The sequence below is a fragment of the Erpetoichthys calabaricus genome, chromosome 2, assembly GCF_900747795.2.
Source record: "Erpetoichthys calabaricus chromosome 2, fErpCal1.3, whole genome shotgun sequence".
Lineage (NCBI taxonomy): Eukaryota > Metazoa > Chordata > Cladistia > Polypteriformes > Polypteridae > Erpetoichthys > Erpetoichthys calabaricus.
The window spans coordinates 194,574,660-194,591,790 of NC_041395.2; the positions used below are offsets into that span (position 1 = coordinate 194,574,660).

The 17,131-nt window shown below is 36.1% G+C and overlaps 1 protein-coding gene across 2 annotated transcripts in view; it reads right to left on the reverse strand.

The window, feature by feature from the left end:
• The window catches only part of epha4b (eph receptor A4b), a 496,460-nt gene that overhangs the window by 118,582 nt on the left and 360,747 nt on the right, over positions 1 to 17,131 (reverse strand). For both annotated transcript variants that reach the window (XM_051922030.1, XM_028794919.2), the window contains exons 9-11: positions 13,260 to 13,327; positions 9,054 to 9,179; positions 5,818 to 6,003 (exon numbers count right to left, since the gene is read on the reverse strand). In XM_051922030.1, the coding sequence (XP_051777990.1) occupies positions 5,818 to 6,003; positions 9,054 to 9,179; positions 13,260 to 13,327 (380 nt within the window). The remainder of the gene's footprint in view (positions 1 to 5,817; positions 6,004 to 9,053; positions 9,180 to 13,259; positions 13,328 to 17,131) is intronic.

Here is a 17,131-nt window from a genome sequence, read left to right on the forward strand (position 1 = left end):
AGGATAAGAAAGGCAGCCTAGCTCTATCCCTCCAGTTGCCATGGTCGCAGCAACACTTTGTGCCTCAGTCATGCCTCAGCTGTAGCCAGTGCATTCTTGGTCTTCAATTTGAGAAAGCTGTCATATCACTCCATAATTAGGGCCGTGGTCTTCTGGGTCACATGTTGGGTGCCCAGTATGACCTCCATCAGCTTATGTAGTATGATGACATGTTGACATTACTGGAATAAAGCTAAAAAATTAGCATGAAACAAAACCAAAATCATAAAACTCTCAGTGGTTAACAGCAAAACTCTAATATGTGAGGGTGAAATTAAAATGATGAATCTTTAATTTTTGGATATTTTCTCAAAAGTCAAAATGAGATATAGTTATGAAATTCTAATAATTGCTTATGAATATATTTTAGATAGTACATATAATATATAGACAGAATATAGGAGTGCAAAGAGAATTGTCTGCACCTTAATATCAGCAAAATCAAGGAACTGGTTATAGACTTTCCCTGCACCAAAGAGCTTCTATGGACTATCCTAATACTTGGGGGTTCATATCAATGACAGACTGGACTGGTCTCGTAACACAGAAGAACTATATAAGAAAGGGCAGGGCAGGCTCTTCTTCCTTAGGAATCTGTGTTCCTTTAACATGGGAAGGAACATCCTTTACATCTTCTACAACTCTGTGATAGTCAGAGCAATTTTGAACATTGTGGTGTGCTGGGTTGGTAAAATCACTTCAAGAAAATTAACAAGCTAATTAAAAGAGCAGGCTCAGTCATGGGACACACTCTGGCCCCCTTGAGGTAGCAGCAAGGGAGAGAATTAAAACAAAACTGACTGCCATTATGAACAATTCTGCACATACCCTCTCTGACACACTAAGATTGAGTACTTTCAGCCAGTGCAACACACCTGCATAATGCCTCATATTAACTGTAACTGCCATTTTCTTTCTTATTAGTCATTCTGGTGTGTGTTCAAACAATAGTGTGTGTATCTTTATTTATCTATCTAACTATTTAGTTATTTATTTAAAGAGCTTTGGTAAAAAGCCAAATTTCCCCCTGGGATGTTTAATCTATCTATATATCTAGGCTTGTTTCTCAATTTAAGGTAGCCTCCATGCTGCTAATTTCCTTTAATGAACAGCACATTCCCATCCATTCCCACTTAGGATCAAATGCCTCTAGAGGCTTGAATGTTGTCTAGCATCACAGACTTACATGGATTCTTTCTAGCTGGGTATGCTAAATGACCTACATTATGCATTTTAGAAATTATGAGCAGACACCTCTCTCTGTCTCTTTTGCAAAGGTGCTTATTCCACTTTTTGAGGACCATGCAATACACAGTCTATTGTCACTTAGCCTACATCCAAATGACATAAAAACTGATGACTTCTTGACAGTGTAGGACATTTTGTTGAGGAAATTTTGTTTTTACATATCTACATAAATACCAAGCTGCATATAACCTAATTCTCATGAACCTAAACAACTTAGATGCTGGATCAACTAAGATACAGTAGCTACTTCTGCAAGTCTCATATTTCACATTAATAAAAAAGTAATTGTAATTACCTGTTTGCAAAACGTCTTTCTCCAACTAGGATGCTTTTGTATTTTATGTCTTTCTGGGGTCAGCTTACCTGCCTTGCTGTAGAACAGTAGTACTGATGACAAATTCTTTGAATTTTACCAAATGTCCCAAATCATGAATCATCTTATACCATAATAATTATCCAGCTTTCTTTTAAGCTTTAAAATTCTTTAAAGCTGTTGAGTATACTAACTGAATCAACTTTTGATATTCCTTGTAGTTCTTTTTTAGCTGCTTGGCTATGAAAATCACTTTCACAGGTCTATGATAAATAAAAACAATACTGTGACATCTAGTAGATTTTGACACATATCATGATCTATCGCGACAATTGGAATGACTTTCCAGTTGGATGCTGATGAAAGCAGTTGCATAGCTTCAACTGCACTTCTTATTTGACTTTGCAATAAGCTACATGTTATCAGTGGCCATATTTGCATTATACACTTCTTTTAACAGTCACCGTTTGTAGACTGTGTGCAGAGATGTAAGCAGAAGATGTATGGTGGAATCATTGCTCTTGAAGAACTTTGGATTTTGCAAATGACAAATCCTAATGTTGGACTTACAGCAATTGTCAGATTCTTTTTAAGTAATGTTAATTTATCTTAATTGGTTTACTAGTGTGCATGTATGCAATGTAAAAAGGGGCAGATTTTGCAGTTTCATTTTATTAAGCTAGAACCGGACCAACTGAGCTTAAACCTAATTTTGAAATGGTACTGTCCCAAGGTGATGTATGCCTTGATAATGGTATATAATAAAATTATTAAATATGCATCTACATATTTATTATAGAAAAAGAATAACTTTTCCAGTCTGTACACCACTACTGTCATTAAGTAAATTCACTTGGGAGGAACTGACAATTCTTTCCAACAAACAGCATTCCTTCTCATTTTTTATTCATACCTACCTTTTGAATAAAGTCAATTCAGCTTTTGCTTAATACTGCCATCCCTTGTACTTTTGTGAGCATCAACTCTTATTTTGTGTATTTCACTTATTATAATGTTTCTCCACCTGAATCCTTTCACTCCTCACACTGTGCACTCCTGCATTGTGTGCATCCCTTTTTATTTTGCATGCACCACACATTTTGTGTGCACAGCCTTGTATATTGCATTCTGCACTTGTTTTAAATTTATGCCACTTGCACTTCGGGCCAGCCTTAACAACTTTACAAGAAGTCTACACCATGCAGGATACAAAAGTGAAGAATGTTGCATGTATCTCCCTGTCACACAGTAACATATTTCAACAGGTACCATTTTTTAGATTAAGAAAGTATCAATTTCACTTCACACTTTGTTGGTTGTTAATAGACTAAGTTCATGTTGTGAAATCTTTCTTCAGCACATAATAACAGCAACAGTGTCTGGTTGGCATTGTACCTATGTATTTAATTATGTCAAATTACCCCTGAATAATGTTTTATATTATATTCAACATGCGAGGGGTTTGAAAAGAATTAGACTGCCCTTCCATGGTAACTTTGATTTTTAGTGTGGAACTGGGTATTTAACTGCCCCTTGCTTTGATCAGTGTGTGTCATGGATAGGCACAGATAATAATGTTTTGTTATTGTGTCAGGTCCATTGGATGTACCACTGTTCTTTCCCTACCTAGGCTTGTTTCTCAATTTAAGGTAGCCTCCATGCTGCTAATTTCCTTTAATGAACTGTTGACAGTTAATGAACTGTTGACTGTTTCCAAACAACTGAATTTGAATCATAAAACCAAATCCAGATTGTCTTGGTTCATTACCACAGTTCCACATGCAGTTTTAACACTGTGTGAAGGGAGAAATGGCCAGGAGAGTAAAAAAGGAAGAGGTATGAAAATTAGTAAAAGAAGTGAATAAGTGTGAGTAGGAGTGCTTAGGCACTTCACCAGTTACACAAGGGTGCAATAACTGGACAGTTGGTCTACTTTAACACCTAGTTTATTTTTATATTTCCTTGTGTTCATGTCTTTCTCAGTTTTAGTATTTTGTTAATTTTTTTGTTATATCATTGGACACCGTTCTATTTTTTCTGGGTTCAGTGATGACTCAAGTGGCTCTCAGGCCATATTAGGTAGTCATATTAGGATTGCCTTTAATGGTGTGGTTATAGCTTTGTTTGAAATGTAACTATTCTATTTGGAAACTGCTGAATAGGGTAATATTTTTTATTTTGGCATAATAATCAAATGTTTCAGTGCTTTATATAATGTGGGATGAATAAGGAACATAGATGCCAATGCAGACGTGTTTTTGAGGTTGCCAACACTGGCCAGAGTAGTTTCTATGTTTAAAAATACAAATATTGTGTATTTTCTACACAAACATCTGTTTACACCATTATCTGTTTTTGCTGATAATTTCAGAGTTATCAGTTATCTTTGCAAATATTTTACTACATTACCTGATTAAGGCCAAGCAGGAAAAATGTTTCTTTAACTTTGTCTTTTCTGTATTTTATCCAGTATATATCTATTTTTTCTTTTGCAAAAGGAGGATGAGGCAGCCTTTCAATGTCTCCTGTTATCTTGATATTTCATGATCAACATACTGCTTCCTGAGCAAGTCTGAGTTATCCATCCATCCATCCATTTTCCAACCCGCTGAATCCTAACTACAGGGTCACGGGGGTCTGCTGGAGCCAATCCCAGCCAACACAGGGCACAAGGCAGGAACCAATCCTGGGCAGGGTGCCAACCCACCGCAGGACACACACAAACACACCCACACACCAAGCACACACTAGGGCCAATTTAGAATCGCCAATCCACCTAACCGGCATGTCTTTGGACTGTGGGAGGAAACCGGAGCGCCCGGAGAAAACCCACGCAGACACGGGGAGAACATGCAAACTCCACGCAGGGAGGACCCGGGAAGCGAACCCGGGTCCCCAGGTCTCCCAACTGCGAGGCAGCAGCGCTACCCACTGCGCCACCGTGCCGCCCAGTCTGAGTTATTAGAACAATTAATTTCTTCTTTCACTCCTGCATATTCATTAAGGTATATTCTGACCAAAACTAGCTGTTTTACTCAAACAATGCAGGCATCTTTGTTACTAAAGTAAAACAGTTTTTTCTGTGCTTGGCATGATTCATAACAAATATTAAAGCTGTATTACAGCACAGTTACACAGCTTAACTTGTGGCAAATGAACACAGAAAAGATGCATCTGATGTCAGTTTTATTCAGCTTAGATCAACATGAAAATTATTTAAATGTGTTATCTACAGTACACAATATCATTAATAATTTCATATCAATCAGTTGAAAATTAAATGTACACATAAATTGCAGCTTCACCTAATCCTGATTCAGAATAAATCTAATTAACATGTGATAGATTCTAATCCAAATACTGTAACAGTAAAGAAACATAACCCCAAGCTTCTATTGAAACGTTTGATGTGAGGAATATTTCAACTACTAAATGCTCCACGAACAAGTTTTAATGCAAAAGTATAATACACATGAATATGTTTTTATCCAGTATTTAAAACAGATAAGCTTTTATAAACAGTATATTAAATAAGCCTTATGATAGAGGGGTTTCACAGCAGTGACTATCAGCCTAGGCAGAGTGAACAGAAAAGAAAAAAAATATATAGTATTTTAATTATTCAACAAGAAGTAATGTCTGACATATTATCTCAAGAAAATACTCTGTCATTATGTTCATTGTCTGTACAGATAAAGAGGGCCCAAACATTTGTCCATTATCTGAGCTCACTTAATATATTTCAGACTTTTGAGAAGTATTACAAGGTTTGATTACACACACACACACTCTCTCTCTCTCTCTCTAAAGGGGCAGTCAACCTAACCTGTACATATTGTATTTTTGATGGTGTACCCAAAAAAAAAAATCCTATTTAATACCATTTAAAACAACATTAACAAAAGCACATTGGTTACTGGTGCCTTCTCACTGCTTCAGGGTGCTGGGTTCAAATGTTATGAGAGGGCTCTCTAGGTGGCTTTTGCCCTTTCTTTCCATGGGCTGTATCAGCCTTCTCTGACAATCACAAGGTATACTGTTTAGTCTGACCTGCAGCTCTAAATTTCCCTGACATGATAATGTATGCCCTGAAACTGATGGACCCACTACCCAAAACCTGCACTGGAATAGGCTGGCACAGAAATGATCAAATAGCAATTTCAAGTCTGAAACTCTACTTCCTTTTCTAGCAATGTGAGCAAAAATGAATGACTTACACTTCGTGACAACTCCCTCTAGCCGGATTATGTTGGGATGATCAAACTGTCCCATGATGCTTGCTTCGCTCAAGAAGTCTCTTCTTTGTTTCTCTGAGTAGCCAGCTTTTAGACTTTTTATGGCCACAAAAATCTCTCGCTTACTAGGCAGCTTTAGTCGGCCACTGCACACCTCTCCAAACTCACCTGTTTAAAATGAGTCCACAATTAAATCTACACACTCAAAATAGTGAGATTCTCAAATTCACATTTATAACTCACCATGGCAGCTGGAAAAAATGGCATTGCATACCAATTCAAGATAACTATTTTTGCTCAGTGGGCAATCTATTTTAATTATATGTGTTAATTACTTGTTTTTAAATTATAGTTTACAGGTGTAAGCAATTAGTAATGCATCAAAAATTATTTAGCTACTTCAAAAAACATCAATTATATTTAAGTTTACTAATATTTCACATAGTTGTCTTTGAAGACTTACATATGGAAGATTATTCGTGCCAAAATTAAATGCAGTTCAACATGTTAACACCACTGAAATCCAATATATATGCAAGTGGGCTACTTAAGTTTGGTATGGTGTTATGTCATAATTAAAAGCCTGTCAAAAAATGATTGACTGCTTTACACTATGACATGTAATTATTGTTTAAGTTTAAAATACAATGTGCTTTCATGCTCATAGATAGTGTGTCATAACTAAAACAAAGCAAGTGTACTACAATTAGCTCTGCAGCAGCTCCATGTGTATTGCATTTCAATTCAAGACGACACTTTAAACATACCAAAACTAAAAGTAATCAAATGACAAATGTCAACAGTTTAAGAAAGGCATTCCACTTCTAAACATTTCTATATTATAGTGGCAAACATACGTTCAGGCAACGTGGATTGTGGTGTGGTTAAATGAAATGGAGAAAAGTATGTTTTAGGTCTTGCTGAAAAAGTTTAATCTCATGTTAATTTGTCTAAAGTTGTTTTCTTTTTATACATGTTAAATTAAGCAGTCCTGCTAAATTTTCGAGGTGTGGGTTGCTAGAGATTTTAATTACTGAATATAGTAAAACATTTCTTAGTGTCACTGAGCTTGCTTTCTTCATAGTTTTTTTTATTCATGCCATCAACTGAAAGTGGGAGAGGCAAGTTCATTGTATCACGTGACTGTCACTGAGAGAATAAAACTGAATAATAAAAAAACAAGTGCTAACTTTTACAATTAGCCAAATTTTACACCAGGTGTTACAGACTCAAATCAAATGTATGTTTTTATTATATTGTAGAAATAATAATAATAGCAGCTCACTACTCAAAACACAGAGTGCCCAGCTTTGAATCCAGGACCTTCGGGTTATAAGGCAGCAGTTCCTACCTCTACTCCATTTATGAATATGTGTAAACTCCTTGTCGATTGACATTTGAGCTTGAGTTTTTAACTCATTGACAGCCACATGTAAATCGAATGCTTTTTTTTTTTTTTTTTTACCTTTCGTTATATTCTTGAATAAAAGCGCAGATGTTTATTTCAATTCTGGACTAATGTCTTCACACATTATACAGTTCTCGCCATTATTAATTTAACATGGAAAAAAAGTATCTGCTTTAGGTATGTGTTCAGCTTTTATTGCATTTAACGCATTTCCTTTCATCCTACACTTTCCCTGATCTTTATAGACACGGAACACACATGAAATGCATGTACATACTGTATTATTTACCCTATACAATTCCAGGCACCCCACATGCAGATAAGGAGCCTTGGCTTGAGCTGGGTGACCTTTTTGCCAGTGAGCTGAGCTCTGTCAAGGCGGGGAATGGGACAGCAGGCTGCTTGCTGCTTGTGCTGATCGATGCATTTACAAAACAAAAGATGCTGATGGAGAGTTGTGAAAGGATTTACAACAAGTTTTTTCGTAGAGTTCAGGAATTCTAGTGTTAAAAAGCCCACCTGCATATGTATTGCATTTCAATGGAGTTAACATGTTAGATTGCAATAAATTTTGGCATGAATAATCTTCCATAATTACATTGATATCTTTGGTACATCAAATTTGTTTCTTACATAGATTCAATAAAAAATTAATTACATATACATAGAAGCAGGTTTACTTTTTCATAACAGGATATCAAATAGTAGGAGTTAGTATAAAAGTTTTAAAGTCATGGTACATTTTTCCTGAAATATCTCATTGAGTAATACTCAAAACGTGAATGTCCTGACCATGTATATGTAATGTGTACTTTAGGAATATGAAAAAGTGTATGCATTGCAGTTTTTATGTATGTATTCGATCAAGATTTAACTACAACATGTATTTAATGCCAACATACAGCTTTAACTTTTAAGTGGTATGCTAATACAAGGATTTTTACCACGGAGTCAAGTCATATTTTAAATGTTTCATTCTGCTATGACTGACTAATTTCAGCCTGCCATGTCTGCTGATTAAAATCTATGAGCAGAACGCTGATGAGTAGGAGATTGTGTTAGCGGTCATGAAAAAAGTAGAAATCTAATAAAAGTGAACAAACTGGCAACAAGAAGACTACCTAGGAAGCAATCACTAATGTTCTTATATTTAGAAGTGTGGAAATACAAAGAAAGAAAATGAGAAGGCAACTTCAGACTAACCCTATAGAAAATCACTGCAGAAGGAGATTATTGCAGGCAGTGAGTATGATGTGTAATGGCAGCATGAGGTATGACAGCAGGCAAGCACAAGACAGGAAGAGGGCATGGATTTTGCTAATAATAACATCCATCCATCCATCCATTTTCCAACCCGCTGAATCCGAACACAGGGTCACGGGGGTCTGCTGGAGCCAATCCCAGCCAACACAGGGCACAAGGCAGGAAACAATCCTGGGCAGGGTGCCAACCCACCGCAGGACACACACAAACACACCCACACACCAAGCACACACTAGGGCCAATTTAGAATCGCCAATCCACCTAACCTGCATGTCTCTGGACTGTGGGAGGAAACCCACGCAGACACGGGGAGAACATGCAAACTCCACGCAGGGAGGACCCGGGAAGCGAACCCAGGTCCCCAGAATAATAACACTTGAGATTATCTTTAAACGTTCAAAGTCACTTGTACAACAAGAATGAATGCCTAATCAGTTATGGCTGTATTCTAGATGAAGTTTTACTTTCATTTTTTTGGCTCTTTCACAATCTACTGTTCACATCCTATGAATTTCAGGAATTTCCCCACATCCACTTTGCCCATTACCTGCTCCTATTACTCTCTCAATCCGAATGCATGATGCATCAATTTCTTTAGCAAAATCTCGGACTGCTTGATTGGGGTCCTCATAAGTATGTGGGTGTATGTAAGTCCTGCTTCCTGGCAGCTTCACTGTCAAGATGAAAGAAAGAAGAGAGAAAAAGGTTTAGTTATTTCTCCCCACTCTATTAGGAAGTTGCTTACCTAATCAAGGAAGAGACCACTTCATTTTCAACATCATTAGCCAGTTGCTTGAACATGCATTTAACTGCAAATTTCGACCACAGAAATGTATCCAAGAACAAGAGCTTTCACATGGCAATTTATTATCATCGAGGCTTAATAATTTGTCCTTGAAAAAATTCTTTCTGCAGAAAATAAAGTCACTTAATAGTTGTTTACCACATAACATATATACAATAAAACTGAAGTCGTATTATGTCTTCAACAAGAAAGAAGCATGGCTTTGATCTGAATTTATTCTGAGGCTGGTTGAATACTGATGATCTAAAGGTAATGTTGGTATTTCTGCTGGGCAATACTTGTGGGAGGACTGGGGTGTTTATACCTAATCTTCATTATACTGACAAACATGCTTTGCACACATACAACACGAGGGGGCACCCAAAAATAACCGGAATTGAAAAAAATTGTTTTAATAATTTTTATTTACTGAAACTTTAGTCTCCTTCAAAGTACTCTCCATGTGAATGAATGCACTTGTCCTAATGGTTTTCCCACTGATAGAAACATTTTTGGAATTGCTAAAGAGGAATGTTGTCCAATGCCTGTAGCAATTACTTACTCCATGGTACAAAAACGCTTTCCTTTGAGTTCTTTTTTCCATATGCGGGAATAAGAAAAAGTTGCATGGAGCAAGATCAGACGAGTAGGGAAGGTGGCAAGAACTCCAAGACACACAAGTCTATTCAGAAATCTCTTCAATAGTCCAACGACGATCTTTGGAAATTGTATTGTGAACTTTTTCAAGATTTTCATCATTCCTAATTGTGGAAGGTTGGTCAGATCTTGGTTGGTCTTCAAGTGACATTTCACCTCGCGAAAACCTCTGTTAGACCTGTGTTTTACCTAAAGATTCCTGTTTAAAAGCAGTTTAGAGGATCACTACAGTTTTAGCAGCTGTTTTCCCTAAGAGAAACCAAAATGCAATGCAAACTTGCTGTTTTTTATGCTCACCTGTCACAAAAATCACACAACATGTTTAATAAGCACCAAGAAAAAATGACATGGAATGCTGTACAAACAACACAGAGCAACGCCGCTTGGCAGACTGCCACAGAATAATAAGTATGCAATACCTAGCAGCGAAATTTGGAGCTAAGTCTAGATTGCGCGCCAGGTACTGATTCCAGTTATTGTTGGGTACCCCCTCATATGCTGCACTTTATCATTTGGAAAACAAAGGCATAATGACAGGACAGGCAAGGCAAGCAATTTCCTGTGGCCCCAAACTGGGAAGGGACCCATGTGGGTGTCCATTTACATAGGTACACAATGCAATGATAAATCTGTGGGGACCCTCCCTTTAAGCATAGCATTAACACACAATGACACAATCCAAAACCTCCTTAAACACAGTTTTAATAAATCATTAAGAAGGTGTACATGTCTGGAAGCAAAGATTGGACTGACTCAGTTTGTTCACACAATTTAGCCATTTCTGATTCAGCTTCCATTAGCCCCTCTTGCTCCCACTTTAGCCAGTGCACAGCCAAAATCAGCACCACAAATTCAGCCACCGGGCGAGTAACAGTGAGACGGGGACTAAGAAGTCAAAATGTAATCCCTCAACAGTTCTGACTTTTCCTATCATTGTTGCTTCTGGTGAGAGATATTTTTCATCATTAAAGTGGATTAAGTGTTACTTGAGATCTATCATTTGTCAGGAGATCTCTGCCCTAGTTTTGATTTCAATAGAATGCAATGTCTGAAAGAATTTGGACCTGGAGGACATACTGAATGCATTTGCTGTGGCTAATTCCCCCAAGAAAGCGATTTTGAAACTTACAGTAATACCTTTATGTACATTTTTAAAAAGAAATCCCTATTATGTGCTTTTTTGCTATTTTTTTTTAAACATTGAGAAATTTAATATTTGTATTTATTTTTCACTACCATATGCTTCTTAGGATTATTTATTTTTTTTTTACATTCTCACTAATTACAATTTTTAAAATGTACTCTACTTCTGTTGCTTTTCTATTTTCTGTGCAAATGATCTATACATTATCATGTTTTATTTATATAATTTGTTTTTCACAAAATTAAAATAAAGGACTTTTATAAAATTTTCCCTGTTGATCTTATCATTTTAAACTTTGCACTAAAATAATGTTAATAAATTTTACCCATGTCAAAACTCAAAGAAGAGTGAGTTTTTTTTGTTGAATCCCCAAAGTCCCTAGAATCGCCTCTGTTGGAGTGATGGGTGTTATTTCACTAAAATTGATTTCATTTTTAAATTAAACAATATGTGACGTATTATTAATAACAAGATTGAGTCTGACAGTTCAAGAAAAACACCAATAAAGTCTAACAAGTTTAGCAACATAACTCAAGTAATCACGATTACACTTATTTCATGATTCCATTCAAATAATAATAATAATAATAATAATTCTTTACATTTATATAGGGCTATTCTCACTACTCAAAGCGCTGTTCACACAGGGAGGACCCGTTCATTAGTGTTAATCAGCCAACGTTTCCCAACTGTTTTACACAGCAAACTATCTGGGTTCGTTTGTTATCTTGTTTTCCAAAATTTTTCCTGAAAATTCACCATGTGGCTGGCTTTCTCCACCAACCCATGATGCTGTGCAAGGCTGATGGGATATCACAGAGTTCGCTCATCACTAGTGGATTCCACAGAAGTAGCCCTTCAGACTGTTGAGCAGAGGATAGTAACACAGTGCAAGGTATGGAGAATGAGTAGGGTCTGGTGCCTCTATGGAGGTACAGTTTCACTGAAGTTTTTGCATAAGCCTCCATTTACAATGCGAGGACATTGTTGTGGAGCAGACATTGGAAGGTTTCTTCATCTCTTTTTACTGACTGACTTCCACAATCATCAAAGTGAAATACTGAACACTAATGTATATCTGGCTAAGGCATGTAATCAATATGAATGATAACCTTAATTTTATAAAATACTGCACATGATCTTACACACACTGGCTTGGCCTTTTAATTTCTTTGTTGTGGAGAATAGCGATAACATCATCATTTTATTTATCTAGCATCTTTCCCATGCTCAGAGCGCTTTGTTTTAAAGTTTAATCTGCTATGAAATGCTGCTGGAATTCATTACCACAGGATTCTCCATGGAACACCGAATGTGGTGACGGCTCATTTCCGAAGTCAACATTATGGGCAAAAAATAGACACAGACCCAGGAAATTTTTAATTGCTAATAAAAAACAATTTGAGCTGATACTAATATTAATCTATATTTTAACCTTTACCTCTCTTTAGTCCTTGGTCTTTCCTCCTCCCACCAATTGAATGTTCATTTCATTCTCCTCCCCAACTCTACACTCAGACTTCCATGAATTGGCTTTAATCTTCATTATAGGGTTATTTGTAGTTAAAACCTTGAATCACCACAAAGGTTGGGGTTGCCTTCCGTTTCCTTGTGGGACACAATGCTTCAATTCTATTTAGCACCTTCTTTTGTCCCTGTACCTCTCAGTCTACAGCTGACCTTAAAGGGTCACACTGCCCAACTGCCTTCTCTATTAGACTGGCTGCAGAGTCTTATATTTTGCCTCCCCAGCTTCACTCTCTTTACAGTCAGCCTCATTATAGGTTTCCTTCCAAACTAATTTCTGGTTCATGTAGAAAATAAAGAGAACTTGTATTTCCATAAAGGCAAGTGAAATACTTTGCCTAATGCCAGTATGGTGGTGTCTTTGTCCTGGAGGCTTGATGTGTGACACCTAACCCCACCATGTTGCTATCTTATTAGTGCCCTTACTTCACAAAACTTCTTGAAGGCCAGAAAGTCCCACAAAATCTCATTAAGATATGCATAAGACAGACTGATTTCTATAATATGTAGTTGCTCAAAGTTATGACAGTGACTTGAAACAAATATGAATTATGCTTATTCTTAAAAGTGACTGAAATTCTAACTTAATTACATTATCTTCCATAATTCATTGATATTTTTCTAGTCTTAGTAGCTTTTACCTCTTCCATGTTGAAACTGCATTTTTTCTTCATCTGGATCTTGCTTCGCTTTGATATATCCACAATGCCTGTCAGCATAAAGATAAAATATAAAATGTTAAACTATTAGTTTGATCCAGGTACAGACATATTACTGATTTTCTAACGTTTCTGTTCAGTAACAAGATATAAAAATGCAGGTGTGAAATACAATATAATTACAATAAGCAATCCTCAAGTTTTTTCATCTCATCAGCACATTGTGAAAAGAAACATTTTAAAACAAGAAAATAAAGCAAGACTTTTGAAAAAAATTAGGATCCATCATGGATCTATATTGCCATAACGTAAATTTAGTAATTAACATAAAATAAGTTTAACAAGACTTATTTTTTAATTTGTTTTATCTATTGCTTTTAATTTAGTCAAAATTTATACTTCACTATAATCAGTTTAGTAGCAATTGTCTTGGTTTGCTTAGGTTAGCCAATTGTATCCAAATATATTTATTCTACTCTCTGAAGACCTTGCCATACACTCATTCTTTTCATACAATCAAACACCACCTTATACTAAATCCTCCACCTCTATCTTGGAGCACCTCTTCACCCAATCATCTACTGCATTTCAGTCCACAGGCCTAAACCCATCTTAATTTATTTCTTCTCAGCACAACACCTATTATCTCCACTATCAAGTAATCAAGAAACTCCATTGCCGATATCTATATTTAGTACTTCAGCATTCTGCATGTCTCATTTTAAACCACTACATCTTTGAATGAGCCACTTCTGACAACAGGTGCATTGGATTGAGTTCACCCTTGGATAACCCTTTACTCTGTATATTGGAAATAAACACACTTCCTTTACTGTTTTCAGGAATCCTCACTGCAAACAAACATACAAACATGTTGTACAAGGTGTCAACAATTCACTTCCAGGACATTCCATTACCTTACACATTTCTGACACCACTCAAGCTTGGCTTGTTGCTTTACCTATCTTAATTTTTTAGCACTTCTGACACCTCCTGTTTGCAAAACTTGCAGCTCAGTTCTGTTGCTTTCTGAAAATGAACATTATCCTATTTGCTCTCCTCGTTCAACAACCTCTCCATGTACATCTACCAGGTATCCTACTATCAATTATAATGTCCCTTTAGAATTTTTCATGAAATTCACACCTACTATAATTTTGTCTCTCTTTTGAATTTGCTTTTCAAATATGTACACATTTTCCTTTCTTCCACATTGTTTGGCTCATCAGGAATAATCATTAAAATATTTAATAACAGAGAAAAAGTAAAGGCTAAAATATAATTCATTCCTGGCCTATTATTATAAACCATACAATAAACTATCTGCAGTAACACTAACATGATATATACAGTACATAAATACATAAGGAAAATACTGTATTATATTTCTTTTGTACTACAGATAAACATACTTTATATCCATCTTCCTATCCCACTTATCCAGGGCAAGGTCACAGAGCAGCTGGAGCCTATCCATGAAACCATAACCATACAGCACAAGGCAGGAACACCACCTGGAAAGGGTGTCAGACCATCACTGGGCAAACACTCACCCACTAAGGCTAATTCACCTAAACTATATGTCTTTGGACCATGGGTGTAATCTGAGACACCCAGAGGAAACCCACATGGACACCGGAACAACATACAAACTCCACCTAGGATGCAAACCCCAGTCTCCTTACTGTGAGGCAGTATGACTACCGCTGAACCACTGTGATGCCTTATTCATACAACAACATTTATATAGCACATTTTCATTCAAAGAATGTAGCTCAAAGTGCTTTACAAGATGTCAAAGAGGAGATTATAAGAAAAGAAAAGTCAAATAAAGTTAGATAAGAGTAATATATACACAAACACACATGGATGCATACACATATGTACTGTGTGTAAATATACATATATATCTCAATCAATTTTTTATATAGTACCATTCATCACATAATACTGTATCTCCTCTCAAAACATGCTTTGCAAAGCAAATAAGGAGGTTTCTGATTTAAAAAGCTGTCTCTGACAAGCTGTTAGTTGTGCTTGTGCTGTAATAACCTTCTCAGGTTTCTGATTGGTACATTTTAACTGTAGCAGCTGACTTTGTATGCGTACTCATTTTTATTGACCCTATATCTGCATATTGAGAAAATATTTACAAAATAAGGTAATGTACAAACAGAAAGATACTATTTTAATGACAAGGAATGGGAAAAAATTACAAAAAATCAAAGGCTGAATGGAACTGTGGGATATAATATCCAGTAAATGTCCTATTAGAAAAAAAAGAGCATATTTATAAAAGAACAGGGATGCCATGACAAATTTAAACTGAGCTGTTGGTTATTGCACGTGTCAAACGCGTTAAGCAGATGTGGTACTTGAAACAACATGGGTCAAGAGTGCAGATCAATGGACATTAATTCATTCCATCAATTTGGGGTCCAGATCTTGAAAGTACATTCATTATGCGATCCAAGTGTGTTTGTTTGTTTTACATATTTTTAAAACAGCAGCTTGTGATCAGTTACCAACTACCCCATGCTAAGCACACCACATTAAGCATGACACAAAGAGTGTCAGATTTGGCCATTTGGTAATCAAAGAATAACAATCAAACCTTACATAGACAGAAATCCCAAAGGAACTAGAGATTGCTTTTCCACATCTCTTATGTTCTGAATTGTCATTTTATCCAAATTGACTTAAAAGAGGTTTTCATTCTTGATCATGTCATTGATTGGGGAACTAAGGAGGCAAAATAGATCTTGGACTATGCATATGGTAAATGGTAACTTCACTAAAAATCTGTCAAGTTAATTCTCCAGTTAACAAAATGATTCCCATTTAACTTTTTTTTTTTGGTAATGTCACATGATCATTTTCTGTTTCATGCATTTAAAAAATAAATCATTCTGCCACTGTACTGAGTGTGATGTCCTGATTCTCATCTTTGCCTTGGTATTTAACAGTTGACACACTTTAGTGCTGAATATCACAATATTTTTGTAACCTTTAAAAGTGTTTAAATTGATGCTCTCTTAATTACACCAAATGCTTAAGCACAGTCAGGATTCACAAATCTGGCTTATTGTTCTGTATATATTTTGTTATTTAAGATAGTATAGCACATACTGTATTTTTTACTTTAAAGATTAATAAAACAATGAAGATTTTAAAGAAATACATGTTAATTGCTAACAATTACATTTATTTTTTGTTGAAAATGTACTACCAAACACTGCATGGTTGCAGTTAGTACTAGATTACTTTACAATAAATTCAGTACGAAATAATTTGATATTCCAAAAGATCTCAGGCCTCAAGAGGTTTACTTTCTCCCAAATCTAAAACTGGATTCTCTTTTTTCCTCCTTTCCATTGCAACCTGGCCTTACTCTACTGAAGGTCTGAGGCAGTGGTGTAGCTGTAGGTTATGATCTATGAAAAGCATGCGGACAAAGTCTTGAGAGGCGGTGGCAGAAAACAGACTGCACTATGCGTTCTGTGGATTACTCTGATTAGTTGATTGTAGACAAGACTGCATATTAACTTTGAACTTGAACTTTACTGCCAGGCAACATAGTTGCTAGGAATTACTTTTAGTGTTACATACATGCACATAACAAGGTACATATAATTAATTTGCATTAAATCAGCATGGACATACAGTAAGTTAAACAATTTACTACATTTAGGAACAAAACTAATAAAACTAACAGACAGTAACAGTTTTGCCTTCCTTCAACATCATGCCTTGAAAATTGACAGGGTAATTTAGAGTAGCCATGGAATGATGAGAATCTCTATTATTTTATAGCAATGCTCACTCTACCAGTTTCCAGTGAAGAAAGTGGATAA